Genomic DNA, 19,506 nt, shown 5'->3' on the forward strand with positions numbered 1-19,506 from the left:
CTGTTTTTATTTCTTAGAACACAAACTCTTTAACGGTAACCTTAATATTAAAAAAGCAGACAATTTATAATGCTGTTTGAAATCCATAAAAACATGTTTCTTACCACTAGAACCTCCATCTCTAGCTGGATACAGTGGAGAACGTGCTAATCCAGAAACAGGGCTTCCCTATATTTAGAAAAGAGAACAATCAAATCTTTAATCACCCCACACCCACTCATAATAAGGGAGCTAATTCTAAGAAGCACGAGACCATATGAGCCTCTTTGTTCAGTTTCCCCTGCAATGAAAGTAATCAAAATGGAGGCGAGAAAGATGGCATTCAATAAGGTGACTACACTTGTCTCCACAGAGCAGGAGAGGTCCAAGGCAGTAGCACAAGTAAGCATCTGATAGCTGAGCACAATCCCAAACTTAAATTGCCAAGGAAAGGGCTCACAATCTCTCCCTAGGTGGTGGAAACATCAAAACACTTAAAAGATTTATACTGAACACATGGTGCTTCACACTTACCAGACTTTAAATGGGAATTGCTGTAGCAGGAGCAAAAGCACGAACCAAAGTAGTTTCAATGAATATAAAACAGGATACATACCTCTTTAGTTCGTAGAGTTTCTATGACTTCCTTTAAAGTATTACATTCTTCAGTCAATACTTGCACTGCAACAAACTTATCTCTCTTTAATGCTTCAGATTCAGAGATATGCCTTGTCTCCATGTCCATGATTTCAGCAGCGTGGAGTTCTTGCATTTGGTCGATTTTTTCAGTAAATTCTCTTATGATCTCTGCAATCTCTTCTGAAGAACATTCATTTTGCAAATCAATTTGGATTTCTGCATTTTTAACGAGGACTGGAGAAGTTTGGATACAGCTGTTGATTTCCACAGTTTTGTCTGTTTGCGATGATGAGCTTTTTCTAATTAGAGTAGACTCACTGGTTGACAAATCACACAATATTTCTGCATCCTTTTTGCTTTCAGTTTTTGCCATCTCCTTGTCCTTTCTCATGTAACTTGCAAGCCTCTCTTCTGCTTGAACTACGTTCTCTTTGACTTTGCACAGGTCTTCCTGAAGATGTATCAGACTTGCTTCTTTCACCTGTAAATACAGCGAATCTGAATTGCAGTCCTTCCAAATACTTAAAAAACCCCCCTAAAACCCAAACAACTCCCTATATCATTAGAGCTCAGTTTAGTCTTACTTTAAAGCAGTTATGACAATGGTAACAAATATTATCTCCTAAGAAATACAGCTCTAGATCCACTGTTGCACTATAGTGGACTGTATAACCATGTACTTTGGCAACAAGTGAAGATTTGGTCTACAGCATCAGCTCTGTTCCACTGGCAGTAGGTACTGAGTGACCGTTTTTCTTAGTGGCATTCTCGGTGCAAGATTAAAAACAACATATAGCATGCATATGTGCACAATAAGACCTGTATAATCATTTATATACAGGTTTAAATACATTTAAATACAATAGGGAACAATCTGGTTCTTACTGCTAGTTCTTGCTGAAGTTTTTCTGCCTTTTCTTTGTAACTGCTCAGTTCTTCCTTAGCAGCAGCTGCCTCTTCTTTAACTTTCTCTAGTTCAAATTCATTAATAAGCACATCTTTTTGACTTTCCATGAGTTGTGCTCCTACCTACATGGCAACAGAAGATATGGAAAATGGTGAAGAATCTTACGAAGAATCAAGTAGTGACAGCACTGACCCCTTTCACATCAACTTACAAAAGCCACAAATGAAAAGACCATGAGGAAAACAAATGTTATTTGGATTAATGTAGCCTCAAAAAATTAAGACTGAAAGATCATTTTCCTAGATTAACTCCCACAAACTGGATAAGTGTGTGAGGAAAGACCGTCTTCTTACAGTTTACTGAACTGCAAGTAGAAACTGGCTACACCATGTAGAAAGGATAGGGTGGAAGGTCAACAGAGAGTAGGAAATGGAGTCTGATAATATTAAATTTATAAGATTTACGACATTCATTTAATCTGCATTTGGATGATAGGTCTTAGAACTTTTTCTGGTACAGCACCGGGTTCCATGGTGTCTCTGAACTTAAGAGTTTCAGCAATCAATCCCACATTTGGGCTACCAAGCACAGTCTTGACTGAAGGTTTTAAATTCACAGACAACATAACCAGTGGTGGATGGAAATCAGGACAAATGTATACTGGTAAAAACTACTGAATGGGAAATATCTTTGGAATCAAGACAGCAAAGGAAGAAAAAGTAAACCAAAATCAAAGCATACATAAAAAAACAAGCCCCCCTCCCCCCAAAAGAACCCCTGTACAGACAAATTGCTATCGCTCCCTTATCATTCTGAATGCCCTCTTACATAATTTTTATCATTTTAATTTTTATCTCTCTACCTCCATGCCATGTAAAAGTGTAATTAACTCAATTCTATGTCTGTTCAAAGTAAGAATAAGAAAGTATATGTTCAAAATTCAAAATCACTCTACATTCATGAAAAGGCAAGGTGTTTTTAATGCAAATTATAGTTTACATAAAATAACTGATTTTAGTGAAAACAAGCCAAAACAAAATGGCATGTAATTACCTGATATGTCTGCATTTCTTCTTGCTTAATGTATTTCTGAATCTCTCCTTTGTGTTTTTCCTGAACCTCTTCTAGTAATTGCTGAAGTTCTAAGAGTCTCTCTTCTTTCACTTTAGCTTCCTTTTGTGCAATTTTTACATTTTCTTCTTCTAGCTCCAAGTTACGATTTACTGTTGCCAGTTGGTCCTCCATCTCACTAAGCCTCTGTGTTAAGAGTGATAATTTTGATTCCATCTCATTTTCAGTTTTATCACTCAAACCCTCTGTTGGGGCATTCTTGCTTGCTTCCTCCACACATTTTGAAGTTTCCTGAATTCCCTGAATGAATTTCCTTTGCTCTTGAACTGCATTTAGCTGAACCTGACTCACAAGAGCAGCAGCAACTTTTTCCACTAGTATCTTTTCCAGTTCTAATATCCTCTTGTTAAGTGTTTCTCTTTCAGCTTTGCCTTGCTCTTTCAGGTCTTTTATTTCATTGTAGGACTGGCACAGTTCTGAATCTTTTTCCTTAATGCATGCCTGAAGTTGCTGCAGTTGTACCTCCACCTTGCTAATGGTGACTCTTGTATTTTCATCTGAAGACCTAAGCTGTGTTTGTTCTAGCAACTTCTCACATGAGCCTTCTTCCACTTCTTCAGTTTTCCCATTGCTCCTGTCTTCTGTTTTTCCCCTATCACCCTTCAACAACTTCTCTGTTATTCTTTCGTGTTCTTTTTTTAACATACTTATTTCTTGCTTTAGCTGGTTCATTTTTAAGTTCGTTTCCTCAAGCTCATTCTTTGTTCGAGATGCCTCTACATTCATATTTTCTACTTGCTTCTCCAAAGCTTCTTTTTTTGCCAGAACTGCTTCAAGTGTATGTTTCAGACTGTCAGCGTCTTCTTGAAAAGCAGCAATGTCTGCAGGTACTTTTTGTTCAATATTTGCCAGTTCCTGCTGAAGCTTATCAATGACATCATTCAACTGCTCTACTTCCTCATCATTTTTTTTCTTCACACGTTCTTGATCACTTTTCAGACATTCTACCTGGGCTTCAAGCTCCCGTATATGCTCATTTTGCTCTTCAATCACCTGAAAAAAAACAGAGATATGAAACACTGTAGTTTAAGTGTTCTCAGTACTTTTTTCCAACAGTTTGGTCTAAAGCTCTGTCTTGTCCTTCATATTAAAAATTAAACCAGAAACAAGTGGAGTGGTCTGTGCTGTTCAATCTTCTCATGCAATCAAGGTTTAATATTTTGTTTTTACTCAAAGAATTCCAACGAGCCAAGATTTATGAGGCTTAAAACTTACAGATAAATTATTCTGCATTACGTTACATAAAGAATTTACTCTAAAAAAAAAATAGATCCTCAAGCTTATCATATACAGGCCAGATATGTTCAGTTAGATTAGACAGATACCGTGCTCTTCATGAAAAAGCACCATTCATTCATATAGTCAAACAGATTTATATAGGACACAGCCAATTTAGATGAATATGCATTTTAAATACAAATAGACCTTTAAATAAATGTGTTGAAAAATACCATTGTAACATTCTTTTGAGTCTGAGACCACAGAAGACACCTATCAGTTGACTCTGACATTTCCTATCACAAACCTAAATACATGTTTGCCTGTGTATGTGTGTGTGCATACACATATGCAGGTGTGCACAAAACCAAATAGGGCAAACAGTACCCATAGCACAATTATTCATTTGTGCTATAGTTTAAATGAAAGTAAAGAGACACCAAGTGATAGAAGTATTTATTTTAAAATGTATATGACTATCCAAACAAAATTCAAAGAGAGATTCGTGAAGACGTGACGAGAGTGAGAGTAATACTTTCCTATATTAATTCTAAAGACACTTACAATTACAGGCTGTGTAAGGGGCTCAAAATTGCAAGAAATTCACAGAAGGATGTAACTGAGCAAATATGAGGGTGAAGACATTATGATGCAGAAAAAAAAGCCATCTTATATCAACTTCTAACAAGAAATAAATGAGTAGACACAAAAAATGGAATGACTGGTGTTGATGAACACTACATTAAATAAAAAAGGCTTATCAAAAGGAATAATAAGACAAGTTAACAGATTCCAATAGAATAAGTTTTATAAAATTCATTAAAAAATCCTACTTGCTAAATTGCAGTGGGAGCAAATTCTCATTTGAGTGTAGAAGAATGCCAAAAAATCCTTTACAAAGTCAAAATAAAGATAGATCAGATTATAAGTAGTAAGTCTAAGAAACAAAAAGTGGATATATTTTCTTAGAGGAATGTCTGGAGATCTGAAACGAACAGTGCTTCTAGACTGGAAATGAAAAATGCAGAAGGAAATCTGTCAAGACTATATGGAAAGGGATACTATAAAATAAAATCACAGTTATGGTACCTAAAATAGGTAAGAACTCTAGAAAGGTCTTTTAGAAATTTGAAGAAGAAAAAAAAAAGTGAGGAAGAGAAGGAAGATGACTAAATTTATTACTAAAATAATAATTATTGCTTTGAGCAATTTGGTCTAGTGAAAAGGTGTCCCTGCCAGTGGCAGGGGGGTTGGAACTAGATGTTCTTTAAGGTCCCTTCCAACCCAAACCATTCTATGATTCTATGATTCTAAAATAGCTGTGCTTTCCCCTTTACCTCTCAATACTTCATTAGGTTTAGTTAGTTAAATAGAATAATAAGATGACAATAATTATAATTTGTACAAGCATAAATGAAATGTGACTGTATATATTAGAAGGGCTGATTTGCCAGCCAAGAACTCATTTTTAAAAATCCACAGAGATTAGAGGAAGCTCAAAAACACTAAAGAAAATGTGAACAAGTCATTTGTTTTCAGAAGAAAAGAACAGTAATGCTAGTGATTGCTATCAAGTCAGCATATCAGTTTCTGTTCTTCATAACACAATGGAGTAAAGGATGACAGAAGGCACATACAGCAATTAAAAGAAAAGCACTTAGCGGGATGAAGATGTCGATGGGATTAAGAAAGGGATTGACCTAAGAACAATCTATTCATATTTATTACTGATTTCATAATCAAGCAAGCAGAGTAATTATTTAATGTCCTGGAAAATATAACTGAGTTAGAGGATGAAATTAAGAAAATGAAACTTCATACAAGAGGAGAAGAACCAATCATTAGAATGAATTATACCTGAACCCCGGGTATTTTTCTCAAGGCAAGTAATGTAACCCTATTACTGCGGTCATTGCATAAAGCAGAACTGTTCTGGATTCTTGAAGTATGATCTTTCCTAAATCCAATTCAACATTTTGGCATTATTCACTGAGGCTCTTTATAACTAAATGTTGCACACAAAAACTCAGTGAAATTATCCAGCTTGGTCAGAGCTCTGCTTCGGTGAATTCAATATGTCCTAATAGAATGTTACCCTAAATGCTCAATCAGCTACTGAGGGGTAACAGAACTTCCAGTCTTATCTTAATGAATAATATTTGTTTTGAGGACAAAGCTTACGAATAATAAATTTTCATGTTTAAAATGTTCAGAATGCAAAATTCACTCACTGAAAAGATACAATTTTCTTTCTATAAAAAATGTGAGACCTGTGGCCTGTTTCTTCTGGCACTTACATCAATGCAAAGTAAGTAGTATTTCTGTTGAAATCAAATGAGTTATATCTACATAAGATGGAAGCCAGAAGAAGATGAAGCTCATTGTCATAAATACACAGAATTGAAAAATAACAGAAAGCTACAGATGTTAGATCTCAGTAAATAAGAGAAAGATTAATCTGCTGCTTTCTTTATTGCTCTACATTCCTAATAAAACACAGCATTTTGTTTGCACACCCACCATGCTTCATACTGGATTAAAGATGTTGCCATTGGTATGATGACAAAGTATTTACACAAGCTCATGGAGCACAAAAGTTCAACTGCTAAAAACATCCTATAAAATCCAACATGATCCAGCAGGTGTCACTGAAACATAACACTGAAAATAAGACATTGTAGGGAAGATGGCACGATGAACGTTGAGGTTGAATTCAGCTACTTATATACTATTAAATGTTCAGAAGTATTAGAAGAACAAGGAACGAAGAAGAATTTAAAACAAAAATTCAAACAGAAATAAGGCAGAATAATAAAAAGCAAGCAAAAAGTATCATTTGTAAAAAAAAAAAGACAATGAGGTAAAACAGATTAGGGTTAAAGTGTTGCTTGAAACTGAAGCATTTGCATTTTTAAATTAAGGCAGCAATAGAAGATAATGTAACTGGTGGGGGGATGGAGGGTTTTTTTTTTCTTTGAACATCTAGCAACACAAAGTAGGATTCTGAAAAAGATTTTAAAAGTATGTACTTTGTTGTCAGTTGTAACTTCAAGTTGCTGTTGCAGTTTTGCAATTTGTTCATGAAGATGATCTATTTCCTGCTCCTTCTCTTGCATGATGTGAGTGAGCCTCCCAGCCACTAAATGATGGTCCTTTATGGTGGCATCTTCAGATTTCTGGATAGCTAGTCCCAGTATTTCCATTTCATCCTACGAAAAAAAAAAAAACAAAACCATGTTACAGTTGTACATAACGTTTTCTGCATATTCTTGTAGGAGTATGTAAGGCATAGGAATTAAAATGAACAAATTGCATGGAATCACACAGAATCACAGAATGTTAGGGATTGGAAGGGACCTCGAAAGATCATCTAGTCCAATCCTCCCGCCGGAGCAGGATTACCTAGACCATATCACACAGGAACGCGTCCAGGCGGGTTTTGAATGTCTCCAGAGAAGGAGACTCCATAACCTCTCTGGGCAGCCTGTTCCAGTGTTCAGTTACCCTCACCGTAAAGAAGTTTTTCCTCATATTTATGTGGAACGTCCTGTGTTCCAGCTTGCACCCATTGCCCCTTGTCCTGTCAAGGGATGTCACTGAGAAGAGCCTGGCTCCATCCTCTTGACACTTGCCCTTTACATATTTATAAACATTAATGAGGTCACCCCTCAGTCTCCTCTTCTCCAAGCTAAAGAGACCCAGCTCCCTCAGCCTCTCCTCATAAGGGAGATGTTCCACTCCCTTAATCATCTTCATGGCTCTGCGCTGGACTCTCTCTAGCACTTCCCTGTCCTTCTTGAACTGAGGGGCCCAGAACTGGACACAATATTCCAGATGCGGCCTCACCAGGGCAGAGTAGAGGGGGAGGAGAACCTCTCTTGACCTGCTAACCACACCCCTTCTAATACACCCCAGGATACCATTGGCCTTCTTGGCCACAAGGGCACATTGCTGGCTCATGGTCATCCTGCTGTCCACTAGGACCCCCAGGTCCCTTTCCCCTACGCTGCTCTCCAACAGGTCTGTCCCCAACTTGTACTCATACATGGGGTTGTTCTTGCCCATGAATGAGAAGTAATTATATGAGCTTTTTCATATTTTGCAAGTTGAACTGTGGAATGCTTAGGAAAGAGAAAGAATTTGGCATCTTGGCTTTTTCCCAAGAATTTATTTCTGGGAAGGAGGGAGTATAAAGATCTAGGATTCTCTGTTATACAATTACCTTAAATAATTTGTTCTCTTTTTCAAGTTCTTGCAAGTGTGTACTGGACTCCTTTCGCTCAATTTCTAGTTGCATGTGCAATTGCTGAACTTCTTCATTTTTATTTTCTAGCTCCTCTCGAAACTGCTCCAGTTGTTCCTCAAGGTTCGTGACCTATGTTTCCAAAACAAATGGTGGAAAAGTAGTAGACAACCAAAAATTAAATGTCATAATTTTCAAGAGCAATGTCTACAGTAAACCAGTTTGGTATGCACAAACAAAAGAATGTGTACTCAGTGACATTCTGAGTCCTTAAACTGAATGGAATTTTAAAACCCACTAAAAATCAGCTGAAATCACTATGAAGTTTTTCTTAATTGGGCTGAATTTTGATTCCAGACTCTTGTAAGTCATAAGAATTAACATAGACAATAACAGCAGTTATCATGGCTCACAAGACAATTTCAAAGGTATTTGGACTACTGTCTGTCTGACGTTAAAAAATTTCATCTGTATAGCTCGCTAAACTCAACAGAAAGCAAAAATTGACAAACCAAAATCTCAGCAGAAACATGGAACATTTCACAGGTATTTTACCTCCTTTTCCTTTCTGTCCACAGCTTCTCGTTCAGCTTGCAGTTGTACTTCAAGAGGTAACTCTCCCTTTGCTATGATAGTGCCAAACTGTTTCCTTTCCTCCACCTTTAAATATATTAATAATAAAAACAAATAAAAAAGATATACTGTTTTGTTCTCAAGAAAATATGACGGGAGTAAATACATGTTAATTTTAGACCAAGCAATACCTTTTGCAAGTTGTCTGCACTGATGAGTAAGGCTTGTTCCAGTTCTCTTATCCTGCATTCTAGTTTCTCAATTTCTTCATTTCGTTCTTGTATATCTCTCTGAAGTTGCTCCTTAGAGAGCAAAAGTTCACTGCATTTGTCTGTTTTTTCTTTTAGATGATTTGATAACTGTTCAACCTGGTGGCAATATGGCAAGATAATGAATATATCGTACTAGATTGGAAGGGTTTGCTAGCAATAGCAACAGCACTCATTTTTGCAGAGAAAAAATATTCCTCTTTTTTTCTTGTAACAGAACTCCTACTCTTTAAGTGAAACAGAATGTAAAGTTAGGATATCGTAGTGCTACATCCAACAAACACAAACAGCATTTTTAAACAAAGTGATATGTTCTGTGCTATATCATCTACTCTCTAGAACTGACCTTGTCCTTCTGAAGCCTTCAGACTCTCTAGTAAGTTAAAAGCAAGCACCATGGCATCCCTATGCAGCCCACTAAAAAGATATATTTACCATCTACGGATGGAATGTCTTGACCCTAAGGTCAAGATGCTATTTGCATCTTTGAGGAATATCATAGCTTTAAAAATCTGTGACAGAATTATTCAAAATAAGGAGTTGATTAGTGACATACAGACTATGTCCTAAAACTCACTGGGTCTTTAACATTGAAGAGAATTGCTATACTTCAATTTCGAGGAACAGGAAGTTTTTGTTTTTTGCTGGGTTTGTTAAATGGGACCAAACAGATGTGATGGACAATGTAATTTCACTTTCTATAGGGAATAAAGCATCCAAACAAAACATTCTGAATCTCAGTAGTTCAGATGTTTGTGGCTCAGAAACAACATATTAAAAAAGTAACTGAAGTAGCAGAGATAGGAATGATCCCATTTCTAGCAGTGTTTCAGAAATGATTAATCAAAATTACAGGTAAGAAAGATGAGTAACAAATCCATGGTATTAGGCCTGATGCAGAGAGTTAAGACCTGAGTTAAACTAAGCAATTGAGCAAGAGACATGGAAAGTAACATTTGTCCCACTCAAGAAACTGATTTCAGTATTTACAATTAGGAAGTTACGATGTAGCCAAAAGGCAGAAGACTCAAAGCATTTCAATAGATAGGAGAGAAGAGGACCAGAACATAAAGCTGACAGGATGGTATTGACGTTATCCATCCGTGAGTAACATCAAAGTCTGAAGTGACCACAGAAAAGTCCTGAGAGAGAAATGGAAAAAGAAAAATCAAGTCTAGAGCAGACTCTTGATAACAACCCTCCCTGGAATAAGTTGACAGAGTAAGCTGGAACAACAGTAAAAAAGAAATGAAGTTAACAATGGAAAATGCTCACAGCATTTACACAAAGCAGAAGAGCATTTCAAAATCTGTGCAACTATGAAAAAATAAAGTAGCTATGTCAGAAAAGCATGAGAAATAAAGATAAAATGTATATTTATGCAATATTCCAAGTAACATTGTGACATCAAAATATACTATACAGTATGACTGTGCCTCATTTGATAAAAATTAAATGCAAATCTAATACACTATTGAAAATTCTGTCTATAATTTGTAATGTATCATATTCAACACCATCCAGCTCTAAAACAGCTGCTACACATGTGGTGCTTGCAGACATTATCTTATTGTCTATCCTTCTACCTACTAAAAAATTCTAATTTAAAAGCATCTAATACAGATCTCAAAATTTTAATCACAGTTACAGCTGTCTTTCATTTTAAAGCATGCTTTAAATTTCCATTGTACATATCTGCCAACTTAGAGCATACACATGTGTACATGTGCATAGAAATCAGGACAATTTTTACATATAGATTCTGTACAGATTTTTCTGTACAGAAAAATAGGGCAATTTTTATTATGTCATCAAATTTGAATTTTTTTTCTTGGGAGAATTTTTTTTTTTTAAATGTGAGCATTTTGACCAGCAACTCATATGTTACCCATGTCCCAAATTATAAACAGACACATAAGGAAATTAACTCAGAATGAACATCCTGGATTCAGGAAAACTAACTGTGCTAAAGAGTCTTTCCCATCTGTGGAACGTGTCAACAGGAGAGGAGTGCTCACACACTTTGCAATAGAAGGAAATAGATGCAGAATTGCTCCATATGTGTTGGTTAACACACATCCAGCTAATTCCAGAAGATTCATTGTTCACAGAGGCTGATGACAGCCATATCACATAGTACTGACTGAATCCTTTGACTGTAAGATTTCTTACAAACCTTTGTATTAAAATATATTAAAAAAACCCCATGAAATACAGCTCTAAATGTGAGAATTATAAGTAAATATATATTTCGACAACTTACATCTCACATGTATCAATTTATATCCTATTACTGTCCATGGTCCTAAACTACATAAACTACAGAATACTAAATATTGCTAATATTTAAGAATTGAATGACAGCAACTGAACTACTTCAGCAAGAACTTTGATTTGAAAAATCACAGTGTAACCTAATAAGAGGATTTTAATACTGAAAATCAGGCAAGAAAATCATGCAAAAATATCAGTCTTGCTCAAAAAGCAGAACACAAGAAAACCCACAAAAAATAAAATGCAATTTAATTGACTAACGGGTCATCAAACAAAACATGCAAAAGCTTCATAATATATAACATTTGCACTGCTGCCACTTTTCTTGATTTTGCTGGGTCTAAGAGTTTTCTATGACTCCCTTGAGCTGCTGTTCTACAGTCACTGAATTTGTTTCAGTGGAGGCAGACTTTCACTGAGTAGGTTCAAGTGTACCCAGAGAGGGCTACTACATCTCAGGTGCTAAACCTTGGTAACTCAGTTCCCTCAGTTGCGTACCCGTGCTATAAACAAACACGAAGTCACAAAACAACATAAGAACATGTGAAATTGCTAAAGTAGTCCTGAATGTTTCCGCAGGCTTTTGAAAACAGTGGATTTTCTAAATTAAGTTATACGAAAGAGCCTTTCTGAAAGTTATGAAGTCTCCGTATATCTACTTCCAAAAACAACCAACCAACCAACCTGCCTAAAAAACCCCAAAACACAGTTTCACCCCTTTTGCCCAACACCTGACCCTTCACCTACAGGAACTGACTTTCCTGGCTTGTAAATGGATGCAGGTTAGGTACACCATAAAATAGCTTCATTACAACATCTTAACAGCTGTCAATTTGTCATTTATATTCACTGAGTACAAGTAATAAAATGTGTTACCTCTCTGGTTTGATGTTCATTGACAGGCTGAGTCCTTTGTGGAATCTTAAGCTGCTGTTCCAGCTTCTGTATCTCTTGCTGGAATACGTCCCTCTCGTGCTCTCGGTCAATTGCTTGCTCCTGAAAGTTAAGAAATTATATGGATACACCATTTGATTTAAGAACTGTCTAAATTAAGTATATTATGACTACTTATTTCTGTTAATGGGAGGCTGGTAACAGTATGTCAGTATTTTTAAGGTAGCAGAACCTCTTGCAACTACCATTAAAAAAACTTCGTATAATTTATGCTCAGACATACAGGGCAGTCCAAAGCAAGCATCTCAGACGAATTTTCAACTTTTAAAACATCAACTAAATTCTTGGGCTGGAATCTATAACACTGTTACTATTGTGTGCTTCTTTATGTTTGCTCAAAATCTGAAAAAAATAGCATTTCTTGCTGAACCAAACCTCAGTACAGGTGCCCACCCACCTTCATGAAACCAGCCTTTTACCATACTTACATCTAGAAATTTTCTTGTTTTCTCAAGTTGCTTCTCCAAAGCCTGGTTTTGCTGCCTTAAGTCCATTAGTTCTGCATTTTTTTCTTGCTCTAGCTCTATGAAACAATTGACCTGTTCTTCCAAGTCTATTTCCAAGACTTTCACTTGCTTCTGAAGGTCACCATACTCTTTTTCAGCTTGACGCTGTACTTCAATTTTTTCTTTCATTAGCTTTTCTGTTTCCTCCAGCAATTCTGGTTATAATAAAAGCATCACACACTACTTTTAGATATGAGTAGCTAGTAATGTTATAAAGCAAAACCACTCCCCAAGGTATCCATGCTGTACTCTGCAGAGGGATGTGAACTGGTTTGGGTTTTTCCTATTTTTCTTTTTTAAAAAATATATTTTCTTCTGAGAAATAATCAAGATAACCACTAAAGCAAATTCATATTAAAATTATATTAAAATTACTATCCTTTAGTTAGTCTTCATAGGACTGTTAGTAAAGTTGTATCAGATCACTTCCCTGTTTTAGTTTCATATAAATTAAAAGATCTTTGTATAATTGAAAAGAAAAGAAAATGCATGGGTTCAAACTACAGCTAGAGTCAGCACAGGGGTTAACAATGAAGTACAGAAAACCCAACCTTCTTCTCATCCCCAGCATCAGTAAAATCAATCCACTCCCAGTCTTCACCATTTAATGTGATACATATAAATAATTTGAAGGAAATATTGAAAGACTGAGCAAGGTTGCCGGGTAGACAGAGAGGGAAATTACTGACCTGTAACACGAGCTTTGTAAAATCAGTGACTGCATGGATGCCCAATTTTGAGTCCTCATGAAAAGGCTGGCAAGCATATATAGTGAAGCCCCAAACCACTCTATTAAGACTCTTAAGCCACAGCCCACTGAAGTACATATTAACTAACCATACGAATCCCTTGAGGTAAAATCCAAACTGTAAAGTGCAATTACATTTGGAGAATCTTTAAGACATGATTGATATTTAGACACAAACAATACAATTTACTTTCAGCATAGAGAAAGACCCCTTAGGCACCATCATCTTACATCATATTTAACCAATTCTCATTTCTAGGTAACCGTTATATATCAATATAATACAGTGTTTAGTTACCATAATGAATGACTCAACTGTATTTGGAAATAAAAAGAAAAGAAAAAGGCTACAAAAATATCCCTCCAATACCATCTAAGTATCTGTAATTCATAGGTGAATAAGATGATGGTTATTCATGAATTTGCTTATTATGCTGAGAAATTGTAAGAAACGTTGTTAGCAAAGTGTGAAACTGAGTATGAAATACAACATCAAAGCTGCAGGCCAGTAAGAATTACAAATAATGTCAGTAAGCCAAAAGCCCAATAATCCTGATTAACAATGTCAGTACATGTAAGTCTTCCACCCTACTACAGATTGGCCATGCAACATACAAACACACCTGCTTGGGAAGCTGCATCGACTGCAGCATCTACTAGGCCTAGGAGAACAGAGAGAGAGAAAACAAAAAAAAGAAGCAAAGTAATTCACATTCCAGCTATAGTTTTCTTGTGGTGCAACAACGTAAGAGAAAATGAAGCCAAAGATAGATGTGGCACTTAATGACAAAGTTGTTGAGATAACTTAGGGAATGTGGTAAGTTATTCTAGTATGTATGATATAAGAACCTACACATATTTATAGAAGTGTTTATCCTTACAGTTGTTATACATGAAAATAACTTCAAAGTATTTAAAAACCTAAAACATGTAACAAATAACTAAACTGGAGTCACAGACGAGGATCTTCTTTACTATAAAGTAGGAAGCAACAGGCTGTTCTTATAACTTCATTGTTGCACAAAGTGGACACAGGAAATTGCAAATACACATCGAGATGTGTAATTTATAAAAACAGTAACATTATAAATTGCATAAACTTTTAGAAATTAAAGAAAATGGTAATTTTATCCTGCTATTTACAATGTAAGCACTGCAATCCTTGAAAGATCAGTACTTCTTAAACACCACTGTTCTAATTTTCTTTCCCTCTCAAACATAAAATATTAATTTAAGTTATTAGTTTAAGGAAGAATTAAACGACACATTTACTTCATGAAGGGAAATGCTTTTTTTGAGTAAGCAGTTAGTTAGATTACACTGACATGGTATTTATCTGGAATTTTCACCGTCAGTGCTGAAAACTTTCACTACTGGTAGATAACAGGCTTTCCTTATCATGCAACTTCTGTGCCATTCTTCCCCAAAAGAGGAATTTGTTAGAAAAGTATATCTTCTGTGTCTAAAATAAGTATGGCCATCATGTGTAGTTCAATCATGTTCTGGTAGGTATGCTTGCTAGGCCCTCTAAAACTCTGGAAAGTATTTGGACCAGTATTTTTATCCATAGGTGCTAACATCAAGATATTTAATCTCCAGCAATAATATAAATAAAAGCAGATTTTCAGTGGTATCAAGTTTCTGCCAGCTTAAAGAACAACTGTGATTGCTCAACATTTCTGAAAATTCAGTGATTTTTTGTTTAAATATCAAAAAAAGTTATCATGCTAACATTGGGCATCAGGTATGAAAATACCACATTTTGCCCTATCACATTTTTATTAATGATTACACAGAGGGAGGGGAAAAAACCTTCACCAAGATTACTTATTACTTACAAGAAAATCTCATAGAAAGATTGTGAGGAATACATACGCTGCTCTACTGGCCCCGCATCTGCTCTCATGGCGTCCTTCTGCCTGGAGAGTAACTCCTTTTCTTCCTGGATCTGCTGCTGTTCAGCCTCTAACTCCTGCAATTTGTTACCTGTACACAGTAGTTCTTGCTCAAGATGGTCAATTACATGTATTTTTTCCTGGAGCTGTTTTTCCAGAAATGCTTTTTCATCTGTATAACCATCAATGAGGCCTGTAGAACATCAATTTTGTGTCAGATTTAATAGACAATAAAGAACAATTTGAATTTTTTGCATGGTGAAGTCACTACAGTATTCTCACATGAATGCATGTGCATGTTAGATACTCAGCACCTGAAAATTTCTACTCCTGTCCTTGCTATTCTTCCATGATGAGCAAATTATAGGAAGGATATCACAAGACCAAATATAGCTCTTAATTTTTTCTCAGCACAAGACCTCTGGAGCAAACAGGAACTCCAAAGCCAAGGAAAAATAAGCATGTAATATACACAGGAGAAATAAGAAATTTCAAATAAATTCAGGTGCCAGGTGCCATTTTAGGTGCCTCAAGACATTTGTCTGACCTCAAACCACAGTTTCTGTAAGATCATGGGTCTCCTGTAGGTCAGGTATCATACACATGCCTCCAACATCATAAGACACCAAAACTGGCTGTAGGTGTCCATGTTTAGCACCTGAATCACTCCCAAAAGCCCTGTAACAGTTGACATCTAAGAAACAATTTAATTTCTTTACTATTTATGTGCAATTTTTAAAGTAGCACAGAACAATTAATGATCTTTTTAACAGTGAATTTGGGACACTACCTTGAGCATATGTCTTTTATGCTTTTAAAAATTGCTTCATAGTGAAGTAGTTTATATAGGAATCTGAGGGGGAGCTCTCTTTTAGCTTTATGAATGACATTACAGCTGTAAGAAATGGCACCATCTTGGAACGATGCAAAAGTGAGCACAAAGCTAAAAACTTAGGAAAAAACAGTGAATTTCCTTGAGGGCTGTACAAAGTAAACTGAGATCCTGTAATGGTATTGGCTTCAGAAGATTCACATCAGTCCTTTCAGAAATGTCTAACCACAGAACACAAAAGACATTTTTACTGAGTGACAGAAGGTACTAAATAGGTATCCCAGACTTCCATGGTAAGGTGTGTTCTGTCATGTCTGATACTGTTGGTTCCAGGAGACAGCTGGGACATCAGTCATATGATGTTTAAACTTTCTCAGTTGGATACACATACCTATCTCACAGGTTTCTTCTTACTAAACTCACAGAATCTAAGTAGTATTTTTTCACTATCAAACTATTTTCAATATGAAAGTACAGCATAAATCTATAGTCTTGAGCCAGTATTAAAATGGATTTTACCCTGGCTTGAGAATATAGGAAAACTAAAGATGTTTCCGTTTGTTACCAATGTAGACAAAGTGAAACCTCTGTGGGCACTTAGTTCCGTATCAGAGGAAAGCCAACAAGAAGGAAATTAACTAACAGTGGTCTTTGCATATACAGTTTTAGAAACATGCGTCTGGTCCTCACACATATCAACCATGCACTGCTGATTTTTTTTTTCCAGACATGGATTCACAGAGAATGCAGCTGCAAAGAGGGATTGGCTGTTGAAAGAAAAAATACTGAACTAGAAACACCATTAACAGCATTTCAAAAATTTGAGATAATATAAATTCTAGTAGTTATCCCCACCATATCAGATGCTGTTCACAACGAGTACTTAATAGATTGAAAGCTGAAAGGGCATTCCCAGAGTAAATGGAGTGCACACCCCCACCAAAAAGGTATGAACAATAAAGTAGTCATCTGCTAAGATCAAGTGTTGTGGTATTTACTCCTGCTTTTTTAATCCTTTTTTTTTTTTTAAGAGATGTAATGAAAGCTGTCAAGAGTTCAGTGAACAAATTGGCATTAGCTTTTCTGTCACATTAGATAAGTCATATCTGACACCACTAAAACACTAGAGGTTTGAAAATGTCTCAGCCGAAGCAGTTTTTGTGATAAGAAAGAAATGATTAAAAATGACACATTTTATCTCAAGAGAAGACAGAGTACCATCAGATGTATAACAAACTACGACATTGTCCTGCATACCTATCTAAGGAATTTGATAAGAGAATGTAGTTTGGCTTTGTCAGAGTATGCTCACAACTCAGTTCAATGAGCAGAAGAAATTAGAGAGTTCTACAGCATTTTTGTTTTGTTATATTAGCACCAAAAAAAGGTGCCTGTCATTTATAAGTGCATTAATTTCAGAAGCTCACAGAAAAAAAAAGAAGAAAAAAGATTTAATTAATTCAGGCATTATAAAGCATTAAAGTGATGAGGGACAAATTAGCTGAATTCCTGCAAAAGACTGAACTGAATTAAATTTTTACATGTGACATAAATCTGTACCTAACTTAAAAGCTCAGCTGTGCAATATATCTATCAAGGGCTAAAAGTAACATCAAATTCAGATTCTTATATTCCAGAGCTGTTCATGAACCAAATCAACACAGCCAGTCTGTCATGTCTTATAAACTGACATTGCTATTGCTCTGATTAAAATTAAATTCCAGTTAAAAATTTTTGAATACTGTTCCCACTTCATATGCTTCCAAGGTTTTTTTTTCCCCAATAAAACATTATCAGATAAAATCCTGAAAGTGCAAAACATAGCTTCATAGCTCTCACTAGATTTTTGTGTTTAATATACTTTCTTTGCTAGCAAAAAAAACATACTCGACTCATCTGTTGTATCTCCAAACCAGGCTCTGATAGAATATTTCAAGCATTTAATAAAATTTTACAGGTAAATTTTGCCTTCATTTACATATGGGCAATCCCATTATCTACAAACTGGCACCTAGTAAGAGTTTGCATTTTATTTGCTGCTATTAGTTTGTTTACACAAACAAACTTTATAACAGAGGTGCATTGCTCAAGAGAAGGACCTAGTTAATTTTAGATTTTTTTGCTTGTCTGGGGGCAATAGGATAAAAATAATAATAAAAATATAAAAATAAAAAATGGATAATAAGCAGGTCTCATTCTGTGGGATGTCATCTTCAAATACAATTATGCATGCACTCTTCGCAATAGTCCTGCACAAATGGAAATGTATTTGTTGTAAATGAAAAGGCAAGTTCGTAATTCTTAGTGAAGAACCTGACTAAGACAAAAAATACAGATCCAGAAGGCAAAGCAACAGAGAGAAGTTCATAATAAAATTTTTTTTAATAAACAAAATTAGTCTCTAGTATTATTTTTTAAAATGCCGCTTGTAGGATTAAACCTATGCAGACAGCTCTTATGGCAGATGCCTACCTTTAAATAAAACTTAACACTAACCTCTCTGCTTTGTCCTAATGTATTAATCTATTTTACTTTATTATTGAAGATTTGTGAATAAAAATTGTATCAAGACAATATATTATCCTCCAAGGACAGCAGCAACAGAGAGAAAAGCCACCTACGTGCTGAAATTCATCAATACTAAGCAGTTTTGTAACTCCATCTGTCCAAGAATATAAATTCTTAAGTCATCTACATTTTGATGGAAGATTTCATCTTTTTTGCATGTTAAGATGTGTTCCACACAAGATTTTTTTCACTCTTAATTTAATATTAGAAAAAAGGAGTAATGCTTCTTTCAGATTTGAATCTATTCCTGCTGAAATCAATTTTCCTCCTTTCTCATTTTGCTAAAGCTATTGAAATGCTGCAGCCAGTACTGGTGCTGATGATGCCCAACGTTTATGCTGTGTGAATTGACAGGCTACCAACTGTCCCTCACGCCACATTTTAGACACATGGCTTCGAAATCTGCATTTCTCTTCAGGTTATGTGTCTCAGCTATTAATAGTGTGTGAACTCATGTTGGATTATCTGTCTATGTAAAAAGAAGAGGAAGGCTGGCAGGGTCGTGTTCTCCAGGAATAACATTTGTCTATGAAACTCAGTCTATGCTCCCACTTTGAATCAGAGAAGTCTGCTGAGCTTCAGAACTAACCAAAATATCTTTCCGCTTACTACTACAGAGATCCTACCGATAGGGTAGGTGGTTTTTGCGTCTTTTCCAGATGATAATTACAAACAGATAATGGCAGAAATGCTGGGTGGAAACAAAACATTCAGCTATCGAAACAATAAAGCTACTCCTAAAGAACAAATTAAGTGTCTGTCAGATCTGA

At 35.7% G+C, this 19,506-nt stretch overlaps 1 protein-coding gene across 8 annotated transcripts in view; it reads right to left on the reverse strand.

The window, feature by feature from the left end:
* AKAP9 (A-kinase anchoring protein 9) overlaps window positions 1-19,506 on the reverse strand; it is a 125,259-nt gene that overhangs the window by 21,030 nt on the left and 84,723 nt on the right. For 6 of the 8 annotated variants that reach the window (XM_068404447.1, XM_068404455.1, XM_068404451.1 and 3 more), the window contains 12 exons: window positions 15,317-15,529; window positions 14,065-14,103; window positions 12,616-12,848; window positions 12,110-12,229; window positions 8,882-9,058; window positions 8,673-8,777; window positions 8,097-8,249; window positions 6,904-7,083; window positions 2,579-3,649; window positions 1,504-1,647; window positions 596-1,099; window positions 105-168 (listed from right to left, as the gene is read on the reverse strand). In XM_068404447.1, coding sequence (XP_068260548.1) covers window positions 105-168; window positions 596-1,099; window positions 1,504-1,647; window positions 2,579-3,649; window positions 6,904-7,083; window positions 8,097-8,249; window positions 8,673-8,777; window positions 8,882-9,058; window positions 12,110-12,229; window positions 12,616-12,848; window positions 14,065-14,103; window positions 15,317-15,529 — 3,003 coding nt within the window. The remainder of the gene's footprint in view (window positions 1-104; window positions 169-595; window positions 1,100-1,503; window positions 1,648-2,578; window positions 3,650-6,903; window positions 7,084-8,096; window positions 8,250-8,672; window positions 8,778-8,881; window positions 9,059-12,109; window positions 12,230-12,615; window positions 12,849-14,064; window positions 14,104-15,316; window positions 15,530-19,506) is intronic. The other 2 variants (XM_068404453.1, XM_068404452.1) reach the window with 1 other exon arrangement.

This window comes from Nyctibius grandis, chromosome 7 (genome assembly GCF_013368605.1).
Source record: "Nyctibius grandis isolate bNycGra1 chromosome 7, bNycGra1.pri, whole genome shotgun sequence".
Lineage (NCBI taxonomy): Eukaryota > Metazoa > Chordata > Aves > Nyctibiiformes > Nyctibiidae > Nyctibius > Nyctibius grandis.